The 25747-nt window shown below is 40.0% G+C and overlaps 1 protein-coding gene across 3 annotated transcripts in view; it reads left to right on the top strand.

Moving 5' to 3' along the window:
* Nucleotides 1-25747, top strand: part of ntm (neurotrimin) — a 351663-nt gene that overhangs the window by 287961 nt on the left and 37955 nt on the right. For all 3 annotated transcript variants that reach the window (XM_047606520.1, XM_047606519.1, XM_047606518.1), the window contains one exon: nt 22957-23189. In XM_047606520.1, coding sequence (XP_047462476.1) covers nt 22957-23189 — 233 coding nt within the window. The remainder of the gene's footprint in view (nt 1-22956; nt 23190-25747) is intronic.

Here is a 25747-nt window from a genome sequence, read left to right as displayed (position 1 = left end):
ACAACTGAGATCAGGGTTATCAGAGTAGGCTGAGTTTATCAGACCTTGTAAAAGACAAGTCAGAACGGCGCTATTTCAGATATTGCACTTGATAAAAAAAAAAAACAACACACACACACACCACAGTGTAGATGTCAATTTCTGATGAGCGTCCGACTCCTCCAATAATGAGTGACCACCGTCTGCTAGACTTGATATGTATCCTATTTGAACCGCGGGAGATGAAAAGCCTCTAGCTTCCCTTAGATGTGCTTTTAATTTTCAGAAGAAAAACACGCACTTGCAGATGGGCTGCTGAGAGTCCATTTTTGAAAGGAGCCCAAAGCAATCTTAATTAGTTCTAATTAGATTATAAAAGATTATATCGCTGGCTGTTGCTGAGATATTAATGCCCAGGTTTCCCTTTTGATTATGCCTTCATTATATTTAAAGTTGTTCATTTTATTGGATTCAACGCTGATATAGTGTTCCATCATGAGGAAATAATTTAGATGTGCTGTTCACCATTGGTGTCCTTGAAATCACTGGACTTTTAAATTAATTCTCCCTCACTCACTGCTTATAGACATGTAACTTCACTTAGCGACTGTGAATAATGTCTTCATTATTAATAAGAAAGGTGATGTTAAAAATGCAGTATCTATCATTCACAGCCACTGCAGCAAATGTTTATCATTTAAAAAAAAAATAAAAAAAAAAAAAATTGCATTGCATATCGTTATCTTCAGTTATTACGGGATTGAAAAGAACATTGATCGCATACTCAAATTTTCCAAATGAAAATGTAAAAGGACTAAGGGGGAATGATTAAAATCAGTCTCTAGGTTGCTTAATTTAAATGCACATTAATAGTGTCTCTGGCATCATTTCTCTAAACCAAACTGTGCCCGCCAGCAACCACCTTGTTTTTTCTTTTTTTTTTGCTAACACATTTTGAAATACTTCTGTGAATATGAATATGAATATGAATATATCAGGCTAAAAGAGGAGCGAAAAAGAAGCATAGTGATTCATGCTTTTCTTATTCTCGAGTTCCATGTTGTCAGAATGACTTGGCATGAGAGACAAAAAGCTGTTATTTATTGAAATATTGAGCTTGAACTGCATAATAGAGATGTTCTCATCTTCTCTCTTTCTTGGACAAAAAAACAATGCCTCATCTATAAACAGATGTATTGTAGGTGAAAAAATCCAAAGACATCATTGAATAATAAGCAGGAAAACAGAATTCATTTTTGTTATGAACCTGACATACATTTGTACCATAAATTATTTTCTTTACACTGAACTACACTAACTACTATCAACCCCGGTGTTCATGTTCAGAACCTTTCCATGTGGAAGGATGAAAACTCCCTCTGTATATGCATTAATAACAAACGCAGATTTGGTAGTTTAACTGTGAGGGGTTAGAAAAACAATGGCACATTCAGAGCTTTAATTATATTAAAAAAATACAATATAATCTTTTATCCCTACACTGACATTGTTGCCAATTAAAAACATAATCAAATTTTTAAGACTGAAACCCTGTAAGCCAGCCTCTCATTGTTTGAGTGGGTCTTCTATAGAGAGAAGATAATGACTTCCTCTAAAAGTGACATTTAGATTTAAAAAAAAAAAAAAAAAAGCAAATACACTCCTAGAGTTGCAGTATAGGCAATCATGGTATGGAGGACTCTTTAGACAGTGTGAGGCGTGACAAAGCAATTTTAAATCACAGCGACAGTGACGTCAGCATCACAGGGAGCCACTTTACCACCTGCGTTTCTCTAGTAATAGTCAATATCCCAGTTTTGTACCAGAGGTGGATGCAAGCTTATTTTCCCTCTGAAAAACCGAGGCTGAATATTAAATCATGCAAAGAAGTACCTAAACATACATAACAACTAAGCCACAAGTTTTTATTAGTTTTATGGCTGAGCTTCACATCATCTCAAGGCTTTCCCGCTTATTAGCAAAGGTGGAAGGGAACAGGAATTTAACTGGCACGCACTGGGTAGTAGTTACCTGTTACAGAGTCTGTACAGGCATGTTTACATACACAGCTTAATTCGAGCTAAGCTCAAAATTCGACTTTCTCAAAGCGGTCATTGTCCCAGTCTACCTGAAACGGACAAAATCCAATAACTGATGTGAACATGTCCATGTCCAACCTCCTCCACACTAGGTGGCGATGTATGTTTTTTTTCTGCGGGTTAATGACCTCGTTCATGCAGCATTTCAAACAACCACCAGATGCATAATAGCACAGCTTTTTTAATCTCTACATAATGTGCGAGCTACTTCTGGTTCAGATAAGATATACGCTATCCCTCAGGTGGTTCTACTACCGGCTCCGTTTACCTTCTTCTTCTGTGACCAGCTTTCTTGGATGTTTCTGTTTTGGGTTCATACACCAACACAGTGTTGGTGGAGCATGCGCACGCACGTTGTCTAGTTTAACCCCAATTAAGGTGTATACATGCCAGGGAAAATGGATTTCCATTTTCATTATGTGGGTGTCTTAGAGTAACATATTTACATGCTCTTAAGTAGTGCATGTAAATGTACTGAGAGATGTAAAAACCAAACGAGAGAGCGAAGTGTTGCACTCTTTGATGCACAGGAAGCTACAGGAAGATGGTGTACGAGTGAAGAATCTACATTCCTCTGCTCATCAAATAATGGCTATATACCCCCCCTGGAGTTAATGTTTGTATAAATTGGTTCCCGTTGTCCAAGGTATCCAATTTAGCTTCTTCACTCAGATTTGATGACGACAATGCTTGAAAAATAATTTAATGTGTTAACAGCAGGGAGAAAGAAGGTTAAGGAAAATATACTGAACCTAATTTAAGTGTTTATTATAATGTGTCCTGTGTCAGATCACTCATTGATCAAGCACAAGAGAATCACAACACCCACATTTTTTTTTCTTTTTCTTTCTTCATGTTCCTCTATGGTGTGTGACATAGATGAGCAGATACATCTTATTAATATTCCACTTTCTTTGAGTGTGAAATCTTTCATGCAGTCATGCCCTGCTGCGTTCTCCCCGCTGTGAAGGACACACACCACGGTACTTAAGATGACGATGCGCCCTTTGCCCTCCTGTCTCCTTAACATTGGTGAATTCTAAATGGAAATCAGCAGACCTCGGATAAAGTCATGTGAGGGCCTCCGACCCTGCCACCTGACCTCTGTGAGCAAATGAAGATGTCGGATCAGCTACCTTTAGAACAAGACACCCAACTACTGAAGGGGAAGTAGGTCAATAATGGCCTGAAGGCTCTTCCTCCCCAAATATATTGAGCCTGGACTTCTTACGTTAAAGTCTTCACTCTAAAACATACTTTGTTCACGCCTTTTTGAGCCAGGAAACTTTTCAAGGCCAGAGATTTAGCAGTGGAGTTAGTTAACCTTATCCAGAGTCGGTCCTTTTCCTCCCCACTTCCACGCTAGCCTTAAATGATGGGCCTCTCATGGAAGCCAATTAGGCTGTGTCATTTCTGGAGGTGTGCTGGCCCCCAGTTTGATAGATCATGGACCAGAAGCATGTGGAGGAAAAGGCAGCGAAGCATGCTCTTAGGTCAGCTCCATCCAACATACACCAACCCCCAGTATCAGTCAGCCAAGGCTCCGTGATCAATGGGGAGGAAACGGTGTAGCTATTATTTATGGGATCACCAGGCCATTAGACCCAACTATCCACTTAGCCTTTGCCACTGACTGTTTCTGTGTGCCAGACTAGAGAGAATTGGAGATTGAGGATGGCCAGCCAGCCCATATTGGAGGAATCATTCTTTTCATTTATCTCCATCCACCCTATATTTACCCAGGGCTGCCGAGCTTGTGATATAGCAGAGCCACCTGAATTTTGAGGAGGGCAGTGCTACACCATTTACTAAGTGCACTCAGTCATGCAGGAACCTACATGCCTTTTACTGCTTAAATATTGCACACGTGGTTAAAAATTGTAACTATTAAAAAGGTGTCAGAGCCAAGATGAACACTGAGCTCAATGAGCAGAATAGGCATAACTTTCGGTATGTGGTTAGTCCAAATGTGACGCTACAACATTAAAGGGGAGTTTGACGATCTTTCTAGGACATAGCTGAGCGCCTTTATGAATAATTTGGAGGCTTCTACCGACTTCAGCACTGATGCTTTTTCCTCCTTTTGTAATGCGCATCTCACTCCTTAGCAACCCAAATGTTGGCAGAGCTTTTATCGTAAAATTCTTGGCCCTAATAGCAGGTGCTGAGATGTGGGATTTATCTACAAAATGCCTATGGGAACCCAGGATAGCAAGGAGATCTCCATATTAGTCATAAGTACTTTGTGCAAAAAAAAAAAAAAAAAGAAAACAGGTGGGGAGAACAGAATTAATGTTGAACTTCTACCAACAATGCTTCTACTTGCCAACTACTGTTTTCATGTGTCTCTTGTGATTCAAGGCCATCTCCTTGCACACTCCTGTTTGGTTTTATTGCGTTGTCTGAGAAAATATCACAATTTTGTTGCCCTTTTGCTGTTACTGAGAGTCTGAATAACTGTTGCATCTGAACCATTGGCTTTGTATCTTACCCAAGTTGTCAGATCATCTATGAAACACAACCCACTCTCTAAACACAATTTCAGTCAGTCTGTCACGACAACCTGGCCACCCACAACGTGATTCAAGATGCATGTGTGCAGATGCTCTCTGGGCGTGAGTGCTGAATATACCAACAAGCTAACTTAAGGCAGTTTTAAAGTACCATGGGATATAGACGATGTAACCAGTCTAAACTAGTGCAAGCCATTTATACCAACTCTGTAAAAGCACCACCCACATGCTAGTTAGCGCTGTGCCTTTTTTTGCAGGTCTGGTCCATTTTTGTTTTTAGTTCCGGCTTCACGTTTAACAATGGCGAAGACACCTTGTACAAATGCTTGTACCTTGTGTGTCCCATTTTAGTTGATCTGAAACATTTAATTCAAAAACTGTGGAAATGGAGAACCAGCCGGAAATACTGAAGCAGAAATACGCTTACTACCAAGCAGACCAATCACAGCTTTTGCACAGCTGTGACGTGCGAGGCAGCCATAGCTATGGCATCAAACTCACGCAGAAGCATAAACCACTTATTAATGGTTGCCCTTGGCATTGGTGCCATGATGCAGAAGATTTGCTACGGACTCCGATGTTAACCCACTTGCAGCAATATTAGACGGCATAAGGTCACAGCTAAATGTTCTGCCTTCTTACAACTGTAGCCATTCCCTTTAGCCTGTTCTTGGTTTATAGCAATTACAAGCCCAAATGATGCTACTGGTTCGGTGTTTTCATGCAGCTTGCCATTCTTCAATTTAGCCTGTTTAAATCTTAGGATCATAGCTCCCTAATTAACAAAAAGAGGGGGGACCATGTGTTTTGTTGTTTCGAGTTGGGATAGTTGATTACTTCGTAAACGGATTTGTTTGTTTGTTGTTGTGGCCTTTGCCCACCCTGAAGTTCAGATTGACCCTTGAAACCAGTTTGACATGCTGCCAAATAAATGCTTAGTTTTCCACGTTAAATAGATTTGTGCTTGTGGCTGCTTGGAAAAAATTTGAGATGTTGTTTCGTGTTTTGTCCTGGCCACCCCTACACGGGACATAACGCAAATGATGGCTCATCCAGGATAGCTTCTGGACTGAATGGACTGACTCAATGTCAGAGGCCCGTTTTTTAGGTTGGGAATAGGGGCTGTCCAAAACTAGATGCCGATTTTTGTAACCCTAGAGCTTTGTAGCTAAGCTGATGTCTTGAAATCTTTTGTATTTGCTAAGTTATTATGATTTCATTTGGTAGCGTTTGCTGGTCAAAGTGTTTTAAACGTTTAAACGTTAAAGTTTTTTAATGTATGACACTGCTTGTCCTAAAAGCACAGGCACATTTCACTCTTTTCATGTTTTACTCAATACGACAAACACAGTACAGTATAACCTTCCCTGTGGCAAACATGCTGAAGAACACAGTGTGAGAGCAATCAAAGCAAATGAATGCACATTTATTTTTCAAGTATCGCACCACTCCTCTTACATCTTGAAAACATCACACCATCTTAAAAAAAACATCTTTCCAGTAAGCAGCTGTACCATCTGGTTTCTATGCTTTTAATGAGCTCTTTTAATGATATATGATGATCCAAGGTACACTCAAAAAGCTCATGTCCAGTTTTTTCTTTGTTGGCCTTTGCTGCTAAGAGTATTAGAGAGGATCAATGTGTCCTTGGAGTGCATTTTAAGTGCAACCTGACATCATGCATCGGCAGGAAAAATACAATTAAAAAAAACACAAAAAACTGCTATATACCAATATTTGAACCTTGAAAAAAAACACAATGGAGGAAAATACAGCCTTCTGTATATATAGTATTTAAGTAACTTGCTTGCCATAATTTTGACCTGAGAGAAGACCATCTAACAACTCTAATTTAGACTAAACACAAGTCAAAATTGCAAAAGCATTATTCTTATGTGCTAAATGATGCACACAGCTGAGGATGAAACGACGTAGTGCAGATGTCAGCAGACACAGTTGAGCTGAATGATGTTTGGCATGTGTTCTTGACAGATGACCTGGTGTCACAGGAAATGTTGAAGGTCTGAAATGCCCCAGCGTGACAAGCTAACCAGCCCATGCTTCATCTTTTCTAGCCCCACAACTGTTCTTGATCTCTGTGACTTAAAAAGTTCATGAAAGGCCGCTGGCTGCGATTGTCTAAAGGCCCTTTCTTTCTTTTTTTTTCCCTTTTTTTTTTATTGGTTTGTGCGGCGGTCTGATGACTCGGAGCTGAAGCATTAATGTGACGCTGGTCCTCCTCTGGTGGAGTGAAACGAGTCTACAAATCCAAGTATTCATAATCCATTTCTTTTAGTTGTTTGCGAGTTCAAGGCATTTGTTTTGAGCCAACCGAGGCTATTAATGTATCTGAGAAAAATGACATTAATATGCATATATGGCTGGTAGCAAGTGAAGATAGTCAAAGCTTTATTTATTTTTCAGCGCTGGGAGAAGTTTCAGTATGAAAGGAAAATATCTCCCTTTAACTTTCCTGCTGCATAACACTCTCTACACACAGTGCACGTCATTAAACGTCCCTGCTGCACATAACACATACAGCTGACTGGACCAATAATGCTTTTTAAAGAGGTTTCTAGTAATGAATCACAGATACACAGTGTTTGAATTTTGGTTTAAAGGCGACAGAAAACACACTTGTCACCTTATTGCTAAGTGGATCATTATAGTCTCTTTATGTTGCTACTGTGCTTAAATGTTGTTGTATTCACTTCCTGAAGATTTCCACATTTGTGCACTGTTGCAACAGACTTTACAGCAAGCATTTTTTGGCTAGTACAGTTTCTGATGGGTTATACCCAGTCCCTAAGAACTGAAAAAGCTACCTTGATGAGTGGTGAAACGTCTTCACAAAAAACTCTACAAGTCTAGTTGCCTTTTTTTAAATGCTTGTTGGATATACCATGGCCTGCATGACTTCGAACCTTCTCAAATTATATATTTGCGTGCAATTTGGCAGATGTGATCATAACAGAGCAAAAAATAATACATTTCTCAGATGACATGTTGGGCTGGCTTCTATGCTAGCTTAATGCAGAAATTAGTGGGGTTTTTTTTTGTTTGTTTGTTTTTAAACATGGTTATATGCTGTCAAATGTTTAGCCGGCATTTAGGACCAAAACGGAGACACAGGAGGAGGTAGGAATAACACGCAAAATAACTTTAATGAAACTTACAAATCAGCAACAAGAAGCAGTGCACTCTGGGGGCACGGAAAACATTAGTCCAAATAAAAGGGATACAAAGGTCAAAACACAACATACACTGAGAGTAAGCTACTCGAGTCATGGCAACACAGCTCAGAAAGAGAAAAGAGACAAAGGGAGAGGTGGGACCATAAATGCACATGCACAGCTAATTAGGAAACAAGCCACAGGTGAAGCTAATGTGGGGAGGAGCCCACTGGTAAAAAAAAAAAAAAAAAAAAGATACGACACAGGAGAGGTGAGAGTAATCACAAGGGAGGGAAAAATTCAACTCTCTTTACAACTGTTGATGGTTATATTACAGTTTATAGTTGTAGAGGTTCATCATGTACATTTACAATGCATGCCACATAGATATAATACCATGATGATCAATTTGTTTCTTTTTGTTGTCGTCTCTCTGGTTGTTACTAATTTGACTTGCATCGATTCCCTTTTGAGACCAGTAAAAATAAACCTTGGTACTTGATTTGATTTCAGTCACGTCTCATTTCCTGATCATGTGTATACGACAGGGACAAGGACCCCCAAACTGATGGAGAAATTAAGTACTACGACATGTGTTCTATATTAAGCTCGGCCTAGTGCTTTATAAATACATTAAAAAAAATAATTTAATATCATCATTTTCCATTCAATAAAGCTAAAATGAGCTATCCCTTATCCCTTTACTAAAATATATTGTGGGGGAAAATTAAAAAAAAAAAAAAAGTAAAATGTCTAATCAACAAGAGATTTTGCGATCCCCCTGCAGTGTCTCTGAGATTCTAGTGTTTGATATCACTTTGACAACAGATAAAGACTTAAGAGGTGGAAGACTGACAGAAGTTGAAGTGGAATTTAGAATTTAAGATACACATTATATGATCTTGTTTCTACCATAGACAGTGTAACGATGGAGCTGCTCCTCAAAAGTGAAACCAGAGCAAGCAGAGCTCCCCCTGGTGACTGGCTGCAGTATAAGACATAAGCTCCACCACCTCCATGTTGGCAGATGGGACTTGGGCAGAACTAAAAACACTGCACTGATATTAATACCATTTTAGTTTGTATTTGACGCTATGGAAACAGGATGTGACATAGTGGTGACTACCAGTTGCCATGCCAACCGCTCCATAAAACGGTTGTGTGTGAGAGTTGTAAAAAAAAAATAATAATAAATAAATAAATAAGTATATAATCCAACATTTCCTTGTAATGATTATTTTAATTAATTAACAAAAACATTGCAAAATGGCACTGCCCATATCCTCGGGAAAATAGACAAATTGCATACTTATATACAGCCTTGGGTTTCTGTGCACTGTGAAACAATTCATTCATGTCCTTTACTTTATTCCTGTTATCATATTTTAGCCACTTCATTTAGCACACTGCATGGCGACATGTCTTTTCTTCCCTTGAGCTAAGAGCAAAGACCAAGGTCCTCCATTTTTTTTTTCATTGCAGATTTTATGTTTTTGAATCAGACACATAAGACAAAGTTAATTAAAGACTGATAAAAATATGTTTTAAGTAAAGAGTGAAAAGAGATCACAGAGTCAACTGACCTGATTTCCTCGGGCAGTTAATTCCACAGCCCAAACTGCCAGCGCTCTCCCCCCTTTTCTTTCCAGCCGTCTTCATTTGTGTCACAATATGTCATTTGTCATAATCAGACGACTACTGTCACTGTTGGGGTTGAAGTTTTAAAATCCCACAGGACAGTTTCTGCAACGGATTCCGCTTTTGTGGCACGTGTTTTCACACAGTGTCACCAAGGAAAAAAAAAAAAATCACTTCAAGAAATAGTATTGTTCCCTTTCATCAAACAAGACTAAAACTATCAGAGATAAGGACCGGGGCTTTTAATGAATTTTAGCTGAAGTAGGCTGATAAATGAAGCAAATGATTCCTGCAAAATGGCCCGGCTGCGGGTTGAGTCTCCCTGAAAAATGTCTGCACGTTCTAGCTATTAGCAAAGTTAATAATTTAAATGAGCCCCTATTTAATTTCTGACAATTTTTTTTTTTTTTTTATCCAGGGTGGGGCGGTGATGGGTTTTTGTGCCGTGTTATTTATTGCATTTACTGTAAGCTGTGCAAAAAGGTTTATACAAGACAAGTGCGAGTGTGCGCGCCTGCAAATTTGGCTTGATGTGTAGAACTGTGAGAACGTTGATATTATTCACAGGGGTACTTTTATCCCTGGCTTAGCTTTGTGTCCTGCTCAATTAAGCAAAGCTCATACACTTTCGCAGACACTGAGCCTCGATTATCATCAGAGGAGCGGCTGGCCACGTCCCACCAGCTTGTGTCTCTTTTAGCTTTGTTAAAACAGAGGGTGGGGGGGTGAGAGGGGGGAGTGGGGAGAGGGCGGGTGAGTTACTGGCCTATTTTCCTGTGTCAGTTTAGGACACACTAGGAAACTCCGGGTGCCCGTGTGTGTGGATATTTCTTTGTCCGTGTTGATAGCTCTGAGTCCTCAGAGATATCCTCGGAGAGAAGTCGTACACTCCCCAAGCAAGTGTTTCTTGCACTTATTTAAGGGCCCCCCTGGGGACGGGAACAGGCATGATCTGACTCTGCCACATGACCCATGAGTGACCCCTCCGAGCTCGGGTGAGATAAACTGGAGCAGCAATGTGGCCATGGAAGTATTTTGAGACAATGGCCCCTGGGCAGGAGTAGACGCCTAAAATGCATGTCCTGCACCTTCACACTCTCCTTTTGTCTGCCTTTGGTCTTTGTAATATCATCCAAGATACAATGTAGGTCAGTTTTCTATATTTGGTCTCCGGTATATGAAAGCAAGAGTTCCATTAAAATTTAATTGCATCACTGACACACAGAAAGATTTTCACATTTTTAGATTATAATGTGTTACAACCATGATTTTTTCCAGCAGGTAATGACATTAAGTGGTACTAATAATGCCAATTACAGTGATAATAATAATAATTAAAAAAGAGGACGAAAAAGAACACCTGGTTTTGGTCATTTACATAGGAAGTAGTAGTATTCAGATAATGTATTATTATTATTATTATTTTTTTGAACAAACACTATTTGTATTCGAGAACAAGAAAGACACCCTATCAAAAAGCTGCTTTTGTTTTTACCTTTTTTTACCTTTAACTGAGTTACGGAGGCAGCATATAACTTTTTATTCCATTATTTACATTAGTATTGAGACGTCTGCAGTCAGGTTCTCTCATGTTAGCATCGGTCTGTTAGCATTCATTAGCCCAGTAATTTAAACTATTGTCTTTTGGTAATGGTAAATTCTCTTGTTTTTATATAGCAGTTGGTATTCAAAGCACTTTACAGTCACAGACACATCTACCATTTTGCATTTGCTTAGATATGCTAACCACTTTACCTACTGAGCCTACACCTACACCCTATTGTCACCTACAAGCACCAGATCATCATCTGCCCTTTCAACTCAGCCTAACTCACCTATACTAGCTGCATTTAATGCAAAACATCCACCAATATTGCATATACATCCATAATTATTATAATGGATAATTAAAGAATACTTATTTTTGCACTTACATATGCTAAATTAGAAGTGTAACTCAAAATAATTGATTTTTACACCTATTTTGAATTTTATTTGAATACAAATATTACACCCCTAATAGGAAGTTTCATTTATTCATCATTTACACCACCAGACCTGTAAATCCAGTTTAGGCTGAAAACCAATTTCTGTCCATTACATTAACTCATGCATTTAGTCTCTGTGCCTTTTATTTATCAGAATAATTTGGTCATAGATTTATAGATTTAAATTATCCTGGGGAATATGGGAATTGAAAGTTTTCGGGCAGGGATGGGCTAAAACAAAGAGAAAAAAATGAATGTAGACTTTCACTCTCACATTCAAGACACAATAAAAGGTTAAACAGCGGAAGCAGATTTAACACTGTTAAGTTTCTAATTGAATTCCTGTTACAGCACTGTAGAGATTATTAATGCCAACGCAAAGTGTTTACAGTTTACATTACAGCACATTTAGATAGCTCATCTTTCACCGTGAATCCTTCTGCCTCCGCTTGTGTTTTTGTTGCATCACTTTGCAGTGAGCAGTGGTGAAGGGAACGCTCAAATGCTAGACATGCGCTCATTAACAGTCTGTGAGAGGTCTCCCGTCGGCACTTTAGTCTCATCTTTATTGTTTGTTTTATATAAGGGCTCAATGTATTGAACTCCGGGCGCGTCTCTAATCAACAAAATACCTCATCCGCCTCCATCCCTTGTCAGCAGCTATTAAAGTAACTGGACAAAAAAAATATGAAAGGACTACAAGGTAGTATTTCCCTTGCTTTATGACAGCCTTGTGGCACTTTTACTGGACTGGTTGTACTTTAATGCCATTCTGATTGAAGGATATTCTCTTCATACGCAATATGTGATCTTGTGTATCAACATCAGCTGTGTTAGATTGCAGGTTTTAATAGTTACTGGAAAAATGACACTTCTTATTTCCCTGTACATCACCCTAAACATGTCCATTTGTTCTAATGCACACAAAGAGAGTGATGTATTTTTACATCCTCTTTAACAGCAGCAGCACTGGTTTATATGTAATAAATGGAAGATTTTTTCAAACACAAGAAGCCTTGCAGCTAGAAAAAGTTTGCATGCTAACCCCCTAAACAAAGCTGCCTTGCTATCACAATGTAGATTACTAATCAGGCAGAATTTCAATGTCTCCAGTTAATTTTTCTTTAATTTTTATTCTTACCATATCAGAATTCCGTACTTCAGCAAACAGAATGAATAAAAACTATTTCACAATAGTCCCAGCCAGGAGCTCTTTAATGTCTGTACAATGGCTAAAACATGCAATGTTCGAATAATTATTCAACTTGTAACCGTGTTTCACACAATAGTCCATTTCTCATCTGCCTGTGCTCAGTCACTCTTCTGAGCAGATCCGACAACTACAAATCCCTGGTAATGTTAAAAATCTCGACAGTTACAGGATGGATGCAATGCAACCATGAAGACTTGGCTCTGGGAAAGAGTAATGCACCCTGGAAGATGTCCAAGCTTATATATTACGACTATTTATTACTCTCATGTGTTGTGGTCCTTAATCACACTTGTCTAAATCAGAATATAAACGAGTGTACTCCCTGCTTGAGAGGCAGCCGCCGCCACTGGACTCAGCACTCAGTTAACAGTTTTACATGGGCTACTCCTGAGGGCCAAGGCACTTCATAATTTTTGACACATTAAGATGCCATTATGTTATGAAAAATACTAAGTTTAGGAGCTGCTCTCGATAATGAGACAAGGACAGCTGTTGTCTCGTAACACCCATGAGTGTTACGAGACGAGTGTTCATTGCTGTGGTTTTGAATTCTACCCCTGAGGTTCACTTATTCATTATTACACAGGATGAGGTGTTGCAATCCCTTGTACCAAGATCAGAGGCAAAACACATTTAGAAGCCCTGTCCAATTGAAAAAACGGCCAGCAGGCTAGCAATCAGCTACCAACTAACAACCAACAAGGAAAAGACAACTAACTAGCCTAGCCAAGACCAGTAGGTAAGAAATGATGGGATATGCAACTACATGTCAACCAACACTTCTCCCTTGTGGCAAGATTCAGGACAAGAAGACACATTTGGAACACTGTCCAACTCAATCACTGACTTTCAACCAAAGGATTAGCTTAGTCCTACTACTAACTACTAAAACTACTCAGCCAGCCTTACTTTTAACATGCTCCCCAGCTAGGATGTTTCCTCCTCAGCCACAGCCACTCACTTGCTCACTCTGCTGCCAGGGACAGGTTGTTTGCTGTGACCCTCTGTTCTCTCTCACAAATCAATCAGTGTGTCAAGTAAAATATTCTTTCTCACTTACTTTTGAGTCTGAGTTTAAATGAATGGCTCTCTTCTTATAAAAACATGTTAACATTTAAGGATTGGGGCACATTTTAAATAAAGCTTTAATGTATTCTTGCAGATGATTTTTAAATTTGTGGTGCATTTTAAATTTTTATTTTGTTTCACTTGGTTCAAGCTACGTTATTTTTTCATTTTCGTATTGTGAGAAGTTTAAAAAATTGTAATCATTTATTTTGACACCTTATTTTGTAAATTTGCATCTTGGTGCATTTTTTTCTGATTTCTTTAACTTTATTTATTTCAAGACTGAAGTAAATATCAAAAAGACAAAGTGAGGGTGGCATACTAATCAGAAAAGTTTGAAAAAAAAGGAAAAGGAAATGAGCTCTTCATTGACAGACAAAAGATTGCCATTGATTGTCATTTGTCATATCCTCAGTCATCACAACAATGACTTTGCAGCTCGGCCTTTTAGAAGACGGCTTAGACGTCCAGAGGCTTATACAACACCCTTGCTGTCCCAGCTATTGCTGTGACTGGCCACAAGCCAGGAACAATTTAAGCAATCTTTTTAATGTATCTCACACTTGCATGACCTTCACATTGCAGTACCGTGATAGAATTCACTTAGCTCAGCTGCTTTTATGCTGTACAGTATAGGATGTTATTTTATTACTGTAAGTGATGCTGTGTTATGTGATTTAACTACAGGTTGAACAGTACATTTTGCCAGGCCGTACGAACCAGTTTCTCCAGTTTCATTGAACTGACCTTCATTGTGCTCAGGCTTGCCTCACAGTCCCCGCATTTAAATACTAGTGAGAGATTTTAAACTGCTGTGACAAACATTGACAGAATGGAGCTCTGTTGAAGGGGTCAGAAGGTTTTCCAAAAACATGATACATATGTAGATACAACAGTGGGATGTAGCAACTGAATCCCAGCATTTTGGAACAAATCTGGCTTGTGACTTGCCTATTACACACCTGCAAAAATAGTAAAATGGATATTTGGATTTGAGACCAAGTGAAGACACCAGCTTAATTCACACCAGCTTAATCTCTAGTTTAATTCGTAAACAACTAAAACAACAAAAAAGGGGGGATTAAAATTGTACGTACTTTAAGTATTAGTGTTATTATTTCCCATGTTTTCTATTTTTTTTTTTTTTTTCAAGTTCACATGCAACTGCTTATAAGGGCAGCAATACAACGCCATATACACAGTTGAGTTGTATTATTTCCAGTCTGAGTATGTACAGGAAATATAGCAAGGGCTAACTATATGGTAGCTTGTGGGCATATGGATACAGGGGCAGAAGGATTACAAAGTTTGTAGAATACTCCAACCCTGTCTTGAGGGAAAAAAATATTAATCTAGAATGTGTTCACTGCAGGTCGGGGTTCAAATTTCAAGTTTTGAGTGTGTCTTCAAAAAAATAAATAAAATAAAATAAAATAAAAAAGAAAGAAGTGCTCATAGCACTTTGATGGTAGGTATAACCCCATAAGGAACGTGTGCACTAATGATGTATTTCATTGGTAACAAATTGCCATAGATAAAAGTGTGTAAGACGTAAAGCTAGAGGCAATCATCTCCCTTCACTTTGGCCTTTAAGACAGTGCCCTGGGAAACCAGTTGGCTTGCACTGGATCTGATTTTCCAAGACAAGACACCAAAAAAAAAACAAAAAAAGGTTTTAAAGACAAACTCAAGGAATGAGTGTACCTTCGTTGTTCTACTCCACTTGGCAAAGACTGCCTCGAAAACAATAAATACATAATGAATGCTGAAATCAGTAGCCTTGTATCCACCCGTACTAACACCATGTCAGCACTGAAGGACTTACAGTATGTTAGCAGAAGCAGCAGTTTGATCTGTTTACAAGTGTGTAGCTCAAGTAAAAAGCTTTGAGCTGAAAAAAAAAAACAAAAAAACATCTGAAGCACCTTCTTTGTAGAGACGTATTGATTACATGTCACTTAAAGCAGTCTCACTAATGATCTATGCATTTCATTATTCTTATCGTTTCACTGTCAGAGGCATCTCTGCAGGCCTGTCTTTAAATAAACAACCAAAATTACCTCCATGCAAGTACCACAGGTACAGATGCTTTCTATTAATGTTGCATGAAGAGTAGTATGTAGACACTTCAATTCGTTTCTGTGCTCAGATGCAATTATTTGTTCTTTCTTTGCCCCCCCCACACACACCTCCCACAGAATTCAGGGTATGCAGCAGGTAAAATCTATACCTGTCACATTTATGAAATGGTCAGATAAGAGTGATTGCAGTTGTGTAAAGCCATGGGTTACTGCCATTGCTTTCCTCTGTGTCCACTTACTACCATGGAATTACTTTGGAAATTTAGCGAATTTACACATTTAAGACACACAATTTCTTATTTATGCTGATTGCCCTCCAGGAACATAACCAAGTCTGCTCTTGCATAAAATAGAAAGTTAAGTTCTTTCCATCTGCTGCTGCAATAATTTAAAGAAAATATGTCTCTTGCTTATATTTAACTATATTAATCATACATTTTCTCTTTGCAATACATCCTGATGAAGTGAGTTTATAAAACAAAACGTGCATCCATCCAATCATGTTTTATTCCTCAGTGCTGTTTTTAGAAGCTCATAACACTTGCTCGTGAGCATTGATGTGCCACTCAAATGACGGGGTTCTGTTGGAAGGTCATAACCTTGGCATGTGGTGCATCATTTGTAGTGAACATAGAAAATACATTGGAATGCACTAATTGAGGTTATAAGGTTATAGGTGAGCGTTTTCTGGCGTTATTCCAGATTTTTGTTCGGTGCCATCTCAGCCACAGCTCATTAAGAGTTTTTCTACAAATCCTTTTTCATATTCTGATTTTTTTCATTTTATTTTTTTTTGCAGCTGGATACCACTTAATGTAAATTGCGGTCACACTTGATGAAGTATGAAAAGTTTCTCTTTAATTAAGGAACTGTAAAGTTCAAAGTGCGTTAACTTGACCATTGTTTTAACCCGTAAATAGGATGATCCACCTAAAAGTGGGACGATATGGTAAATGGTCTTAGCCACCCTATGAGGTCTGCCCCAATTCTGACATACAGTATATGGGTCATGAGTGATTTGGTTCAGTTGTCCAATCTGTTTTTTTATTTTTATTGTTATTTTTTTTTGTCACTCAAAACACCCTTGCCTATTGCTTTTTGATTCAAATCCCACACACTGGCAGCTACCCGGCAGCTGTGCTATCATGGGCGCTCCTGTCTAAAATCTAAAATGTTGTACATTCCCTGCTTTCATTTGTCAGTCTGCACTCCGCTCTTTTTCTTCCACGTACATACCTCAGCTGTAAGGATTCAGAAATGCGCTGACGCAAAAACTGCTCTGAAAGCATCCACTTTTAATACCCTTCCTTGATCATAACACACTCCATAATGTGAAAATTTTCGGCAAAAATGTTCCGTTATGAAATCGCAGCACTCCGTGAAGTGTGCCTCCTGCTGGGGCGCCGTCAGTGCTTTGAGCTGAAACGTCACACAGTTACGGTGCCAGAGTCTGATTCAAATGCAGTGTTGGAGCAGTTTATTTATATCACAGTTTATGTAGTAATATATATATTTATATTGTGTGTGTATAATTCTACAATGGTAAATAATATGTGAGAAGGTTAGGGGGGTGGGCAGTCAAATGACGCGTGTTACTCATGCTCCATCTCAGGCTCTTTTTGCAGTTGTTTTACTGGCACAAGGCCTGTTGTGTAGAGGCTTAAAGTCTCCCATGCTAATATCCTTGATTGCTTCAGGTACAATGGTGTATAATGAAGAGTGCCCTGTAGAAATAATGATGAAGTGAAATGCCTTTCATGGGAGATTTTCTCCAACTCCTTAAAGTTACCTTAACAGCGAATCAGTAGGAGAGGAACAAGTTAATGGGTGATCTCAACATTTAGACACTCCGGTGCAATTGCATTTCATCTCTCACTAAATACAGTGCTGATTTCTAGTCACTGTAAAAACCTACATCCCGCTAAATTATGTAAGGTTTCTTTTAGTAGTACTTAAGGCGCCTCCTTTGATGAGTATTTGATGAGTGGAAGGTAATTTCCATCACTTTGCGGACCGAATATTGAAAGCGATGATGCTTTTGTTCCCGGAAGCGAAGCTGCCGATGACGCGGCGCTGAGCATTAACTGAATTGATCTGCAGTGTAAACAAAGTTAAGTGGCGACGTCTAATTGTGGCGCAACAAGTCTCATGTATTTTTAATGATCCACACATTAGCGTCGGGAGGCTCACGGCGAGGAGAAGCGTTTGCTTACAGTTTCACCTACAAAATTTCACATCCCCTCTCCCTTCCGCCGCTCACGCTTTTAAGAGGATTGACAATTTATTGGGAGTAAATGTTGTTTGCCATCTGTGCAGAAGCGATAAGAGGAGAATATGTGGTATGTAAAATATTTATCATTTTTCTTCTTGTTACTCTCCGGGGGGGATTTAGCTGGTTGAGGCATATAGCTCTTATAACAACAACCAAATCAGACCAGATTTTCCTCCCAATAAAGTTCTAAATATACACGTTAAAGGGGAGGGTATCATTGCAATTAGTCACTGAGTATTTTGACTCCTGACACAATATATCTGGTGTCAAGCTTATAACCAGGTGAGATAAGTGCTTCCACTGACGCAGATGATTGACGCGTTGCGCACACGTAGACTGACACATTTTGACAGTTTTTAACAAGTGCTCGACAGTATAGCCGCTTTGCTTTCTTAACGACTGGTCAAAAGAGTCTCATATATCACAGCTCGGTCCGTGATCTTTCATTGTCCTCGACGCAACGGGGCCCCCCCACGCACGCAGTACGACTGAATAATTTGTTGTGACTTTGAAATTTGGCAGGAAATGTAAACACGGTGCCAGAACCTTCTTAACTCTGTCACTTGCTACGTTTCCATTATTGGAAATGGTAATGCATTTCGAAAAAATCCTCGCAAATATCGTTAAAGTGTTTTAAAGCCATCATGAGGCGGTTTCCCCGTCACTGGCGTAACCGGAGATGAGGCAGGGGGTCATGTGACCACTTCGTTTAAAGTCCATCTTCCTCAAAACGAAGTCTTGCACGACGAGAATCTACGAGTTACAGCTCATTTGCAAAACACCTTTCAAGGGCAAACACGTACAAAGCGTACTTAATCCAAATTTCAGAAGTATCGCATTGTATTATACGCAGCTACAATCGTCTCAAATTAAACGGAAGTCCCTGAACGCCGCATTTACATTAGAGGCTCTGACTGTAGCCAAGACTTTGAAGACTGATAATCTAAAGGGAAGATTACTGAGTCCTGTAAAGATTCATATGACAAGAAGCTTAACCACACTCACGCTCAAGGCTTTTTAGGTATTGTTTTCTATTGTGATGTTTTCTCTCTCTGTGTAGGTCTCATAGTAGCCTTTATAGTAAGAAGTCTTCTGATAAAAAGCTTGAGTTAAAGTGTTAAAGGGCCATGTGTTACCTTACAGGAATTACATATTTAGTTTCTGTAGCGTGTTTTAAACTGGAGACTAAAAGTGTCCCTGCAAAGGCCGAGGTAGGCCAAGGAACAGAATGCACACTTTAAACATTCAGGTCAAGCTCGTGATTCAGCCCCAAATGAACAACCTCTGTTTCTTCGAATTAGAAACACATAAAATTTTGTATCACATTAAAGTGTCCTTGTCCTTGTCCTCACCAGGAAATTAAGTGCATTTTTTATTTTTATTTTTTGGTAAAACAACACTTCTTTTGATTGAATTCAGCTTTTTGGAGTCTTTTTTTTTTTAGATTAGATACAACTTTATTGCCATTGCATATAGTGCACGTTCATAAACAAAATGCAGAAGGGCAAACAGCAAAAACTGCAAAGTTAATAGGAACAAGGTATGAAGTGTGTGTGTCCATACATAACATGGATATATGTACGTACATGCATGTTAAAGTGTATGTCAAAGGTTTTCAACAGGGGGTCCGCGACCCCTAGAGGGCCTGCAAAGAAACTGCAGGGGGTCGCAAAATCTTTGCTTGATTAGACATTTATATATATATCTTTTTAATTTTCACCCATGAATTAAATTTTTTTGAAATGCACAAAGACATGAATCCAACATATTTTAGTAAAGGGATAAATGGAGGCAGAAGGCGATATCCTTCAGTCAGCACTTTACTCATTCAGCGATACAGGAGCTGTCTCCACAGAGCGCCACACTAGCGAGACCTGTCAATCTAAGCCTCCTGTACACAGTAGGCCCCACCCCTATAACTGCTGAACCAATCACGAGGCTGCATATTACACGAGAGCCTATTCAGTCCCCATGTGAAATCCAGAAGCACTATTATGCAATATTAGCGAAAGAGATGCTAACAGTGCAGCTCGCTCCCATCAGCCAACTACTGAGGCCGAAACCGTTCACTTTGCTTTATTTTCTTTATCTTTTAATTTCATATTGAATAATATCTGAACCGGGTCCCTAATTAATCTCTTATCATTTTGGTGGTCTTTGGCCCGAAAAACGTTGAAGACCCCTGGTATATCTTATTAAATATATACAGAACATATTGTGGATTATACAGTATCACATAAAGTGTTCATATATCATACTGTGTGTGTGTAGTGGTTGTGTTTGTCACTGGGGGGTTGAGTTCAGCAGGGAAACAGCTGTGGGGAGAAGCTGTTCCTGCTGGAAGCCGGAAAGTCCTGCATCGCCTCCCTCAGGGCAGGAGGACAAACAGTTTGCTGGCGGGGTTAGAGGTATATCCTTAACAACGGTACGTGCTGTATGCAGACACTGATTACTCTGAATGTCCTTGATGGAGGGCAGTGGCACACCAGTGATGCGTTGAGCCGTTTTCCCCAGAGCCTTAGATTAGTATGGTCTCAATCGCACAACAGTAGAAGTTAACCAGAGTCCGAGGGCGAAAGTTGTTTTTTCTTTTGTCTCCTCAGAAAAAAGAGACACTAGTGGGCCTTCTTTACCAGGTTAAAAGTGTTCAAAGACCACGAGAGGTCCTCAGAGAGGTGGACTACCAGGAACTTGAAGCCGGCAGCATGTTCCACAGCTGCCCACTCCTTTATATAGACGTTTTTTTTCCTTTTAGTTTAGTCAAATTTGAAATAAAAAGTGAAATCTTTTATTATAGCAAGCCATTTATTTATTTATTTATTTATTATCTTAACTGAAAAGAACTTTTCAAACACCCACATACATCCCCGCTCTGCAACAGCTCCATGGAGCTCCGACTAGTATTCAAGGTGCTGCATGCACGGAGACAATTGCAGTTCAGATGTCCTTGGATGTACAGCCATTTTTAAAGAGTGAGAGAAAGGATACGTTTTTTTTTTATTATTATGAACTATGTCTGGGCGGGGAATTGACATGCTGCTTCAGAGAGAATAAATGTTGTTTCTCTGCTGATAAAATGTACCTTCTTAAAGGCATTGTGGCTGAATGAGTAGTATCCACACACACACACACACATGCGTTCATGTAACTAATGTGTAACTTTATGTTCTCTACATCAGTTCTTGTCTCCAGTCAGACCATAGCCTTTTTTGCTGGGAAAGCACAGTTCAAACTCTGCTGTTTGATTACTTTTAAAGGTTAACATTTAGGTCTGTGTGTCTACACTGTGAACATATTTACAGTTCGGCAAAATTAATTTGCTGTACACGTAAGCAATTATACCATTTCTTTGAATCCACTTCATCACAGCAACATTGACATCCTCACACATCTCATATATACCGTGATCAATTATTTTTGAAGGCTATTGCTCCTGTGTATCGATTACACACAATCACACACACAGAGGCACACACCGTGCCTTTTTGTTTGGTTGTTTGTCGTGTCCTTTTTTTTTTTTAAAGTCTTCTTTCCCCTAACATAGCACTGCAAATGCCCCGCGGATGCCATTGACCCTACAGTTGCCACTGAAGTGGAAGTGACTGATGGTGCAACAAAAGCTGTGGCAGCGTAAATGGAGCTGAGAGTCATTCAATTGCAAAGCGTTGAGCTCCGGTTACACCGCCACCATTCAAAACAGCTTAAACGTTTGAATCTGCTGCTCCTCTCGTGCATCAGAAAATGAGACTACTGAACGTAGAAAAAAAAGTGTAATTTGTGCAGCAACTATCTTTTTTTATAATTTTTTTCCTATGGCTTTTGGTTTTGTTATTTCCTCAACAGGATCCAATGATTTGTCATGAAAGAAAAAAGAAAAAAAAAATACAGCAGATGTGTTGCTCTGTGGGAATGGTCAAAGATCAGTGACCCAGCTCCTGTATCAAAGCTACATTTTGTGACCGGTGGAACCAATCGGTTGTAATTGCAGCATTGCACAGTCAGTGCAGTTTCAGACTGTTGTCTCAATCAGTATTTAATGTCACAAACCAAGTGTGTGGGCGGACGAACAAACGGAACATGGTCTCTAGCGAGAGCCGCATTTGCATATGTGTGATGAAAAATTATCAATATTTCAACCAGGGTTTCAACAGCGGTGAATGCTCACCTGTTGTTGCACATCGGTGTTACGCGTCAGAACATTTTTATAACGGAAATGACAAAAAGAAAACACAGATAGAACCGATTTTGTAGACACACAACACATCGTTGCGTCATATTTTCTTCTTTTTGGGTTGGAAGTTGCGCTTTGAGTTGATGAGAACTTATCCTTGACTTTGGGTTAACTGGGAAACCTCTCACAAACCTCTCCATGGTATGCTAGCAGTGCCCAAGCAAGCCCCATTCCACTGTCATCTCACGCCCCCTACAGCAATAGCTCCTCGTCTCCAGGGGGACGCCCAGTGCGGCACCCCGCTCTGGAAACCAAGGCTAAAAGTAATATGATTTTGACGAAAGATAATAAAAACAATTGTACATCTTTGCTGCGTTTAGCATGTTTAATCCAAACAATCCTGCAAATTCAACTGAGCCGAGCTCCATTTGCTACGTGTTGTGGTTTTTAGCCTTTTATGAGATTCACTATGCTGTTGAAAGCGGTATGCGATGGAGAGCCCACCGTCTGCATGTTTTCAGCTCAAGCAGACACAACACCAGCTGGTTTCACTGATTAGTTCCTTCTCTCTGGTTGAAGCTTCGCTAATCACTTTGGTGATTGTCCACCTTAGCCAGGCAGAAGAAAACCATTCAGAGATTTTCACTGAATAATAAAGAGTCTCTGTGTAGATCAAAGGAGATTTGTTGTGCCTCAAGTCAATCACCGCATCAGGCAAAAATTCAAAGTGCTTCGTATGAACTATTTTTATTCCTTTGCAGGTGCGCACAGGGGGATGTCGTCACGCACACAGCGTGGCTAAACAGGTCAAGCATACTGTACGCCGGAGAGGACAAGTGGTCGGTGGATCCCAGAGTGAGTCTGGTGACCTTTAATCAAGAAGAGTTTACCATCAAGATTGAAAACGTGGACATGACAGATGAGGGGCAGTATGTGTGCGCAGTCCAGACGAGCAGGCGGCCGAGAACCACATCGGTGCACATCCTCGTCCAAGGTAACGGAAAATCCCAAGACACGAACGCATTACACTTATCACTATGCGGCTACTGCTGCTGTTGATGTTATGCTACAGTGGAAGTGTTTCTAAGAATAATGAGTGAGCGACAAGGTGAATTTCTGTGAAAGTGCAATTTGCTACCAGCACTAAGCGTGTAACGTAACGCATCGACAATTTAAACGTCAGAAACACTACACCTTCTGTACGACGACGTTGGTGTGGATGCGACGAGTTGCACATGTTTCCATTCTGCCCACCAGGGTTTAAGTGGAAAAAAAAAACACATTATCAAAACAGAAGTGCAATACCGTTCTTTAATCCCATGTTCCCATTCATCGCTTCACTGGAGCAATTTGAGGCTAAGTGCCTTGCTCAAGGAGTGGGAGGGGGTTGTGTTCCTCATTGACTACATTAGACAAGGTTAATGAGGAATGACAAATGTTTAGATGGCTCGGCTAAAATGATGTGTGAAGTTGTTATAATGTCCTCATGAGATGCAGTACTCTGCGAGGTGCATTGCGCTATATACACATAGCATAATGGGGCAATTTAAGGCTACCAATTTGATGCAGATGATCTGTGTAGCATAAAGTGCCGCTCATAAGTGAGTTCATAACGGAGGAAGAACCAGTTCAAATTGGCCATGAGAGGGGAGGTTTTTGTTTTTTTCCTTCTTTCAGATTTCTCTCTGCATGCTGACGCTAAGCTATAACGGTGCAACAATAATGACACAGGCAACAGTCGGATCAGCTGAACACACCTGGCTTTTTATGGCGCAGCCATGAAGGCTTTCTGATAGCAAGCTCAAGCTATATTTTGCATGTTTTTGCAAAAAAGAAAAAAAAAGAGTGTTTCTTACTAAGTAGTCATTATGATAGGAGGATACACTGCATCGATTTTTCTTTCTTCCCAGTAACATGCCCCTTTGTCAATATGTTTTTAATTTATTGGGTTCTGGTAACCTACTACCTGTTAGTCACATGGTGACCCACAAAGCACCTGCTTGTGCCCTTTTAAAGCTTTGTCCCACTTTCTGTTGCCATGTCCCGATGAAGGCCAATATGGCCGCCAGTTGTAGGCCCGCGTGCTTTTAACCAGCTTTTTGCCGTGCTTAAATAAAGGCTTTTTATACTTTTCCCAGCTACAGAGTGCTTTTTGCAATCTTTTCTTTTTTGTACCCCTCACTTCACCCGTCGCAAATATGGAGCACCTGTCCAAAGAACTGAGCGCCCTAAGCCCTTTGTGTCTTCTCTGTTACTTTTTAACGTTTAGTTGGATATTCGGCTTAGCCAACCAGTGCAAGAAAGTAAAGAAAGAAATTAAAAAAATAAATAAATAAAATACATTTAGAAGGCTCTGGTTGCGTAGAAAGGAACTGGTTAAGGAGGACTCACATGCAACAACTCAAAAATTAAAAGTGGTGAACTGAAAGGCTTCACTCAACAGCAGGAAAAGAGAAAGTCCAAACATCACAATGACCCACTAGGAACAGTCTGGAACGTTACTTATATGAAGTATAAAAACGGACCGGCAAAGTGGGAAGGAAACACAGAGACTAAATACAAGGGAAACAATGAGGCACAGGTGAGACACATCAGGGCGGGGCTAACAATCAGGGGCAGCCACCACAAGAGACAAGTTCACAAGAGACAAGTGAAGACGGAGAGTTAATGACTTACGAAATAAAACAGGAAATGTCCGAAACACAGAAACAGTTATTCACGATCGGATGCCGCAGAGCTGGATGTGATAGCCTATTAAATGAAGCGATCAGCGTGATTCTGTACGAAGGTTTGTCGTCCTTCCTGACCTCCCAGCTGTCCCCTTTTTAATGATCGAGACAGACTACCGCCACCTGCCAGTATCAAGGATTATTACAGGCATTTGTTCCAACTTGGCCACGGGGCTGTGGAGTCTGTGATGCGCTCAAGTGCAAATTTTCAGTCCAAACACAGCTGACGTCAGGCAGCGTCCCAGTTGGCCTTGATTGCTTTCGGTTCTTTGATGTCGGTTTGGTGCGCCTTCAGGCCCAACAGGAGAGGAAATGCCACGCAATATGAAACCAACAGTGAAAGCTGATTGGAAATATTCAGTTTGGGAGTTTAGATGTTCTGCTCCTCTGGAGTCAGGCACCTGTGCTGGATCCTTTCCAGTGACACTTTTATCACTGATGGGGTGACTACCGATACGAACTGATTACTCATATTATTTGTACCACCTGCCTGTTTAATACGGCATGACAGAAAATGGAGAAGGGGGGGTGGAAAGGTTTGAGACATTCTTCAGCAGAAGAATCCCACTAAAAAATAAAGCAAGCCATGCGAGTGATAATGCCATAATGACTCCATCTTAATTCCACCGTAATGTCTAATTAGTTACCGTGTCTATCTCCTGAAGCTGTGCACATACAATTAGACAGTGCAGCAAGCAGGTCACGCCACAGGGTCAGGGCTGAGCAGATGCACACGCCTGCGGGCTCTCGGTGTCTTGTCCAAGAGCACACTGACAGGTGTGGCACAGGGTTCACGGCAGTTCAAAACCGAGCTACAATTATC

Source organism: Mugil cephalus, chromosome 15 (genome assembly GCF_022458985.1).
Source record: "Mugil cephalus isolate CIBA_MC_2020 chromosome 15, CIBA_Mcephalus_1.1, whole genome shotgun sequence".
Classification (NCBI taxonomy): domain Eukaryota; kingdom Metazoa; phylum Chordata; class Actinopteri; order Mugiliformes; family Mugilidae; genus Mugil; species Mugil cephalus.
The sequence above is the reverse complement of the archived record's forward strand: the minus strand, read 5'-3'. Positions and strand labels throughout refer to the sequence as shown.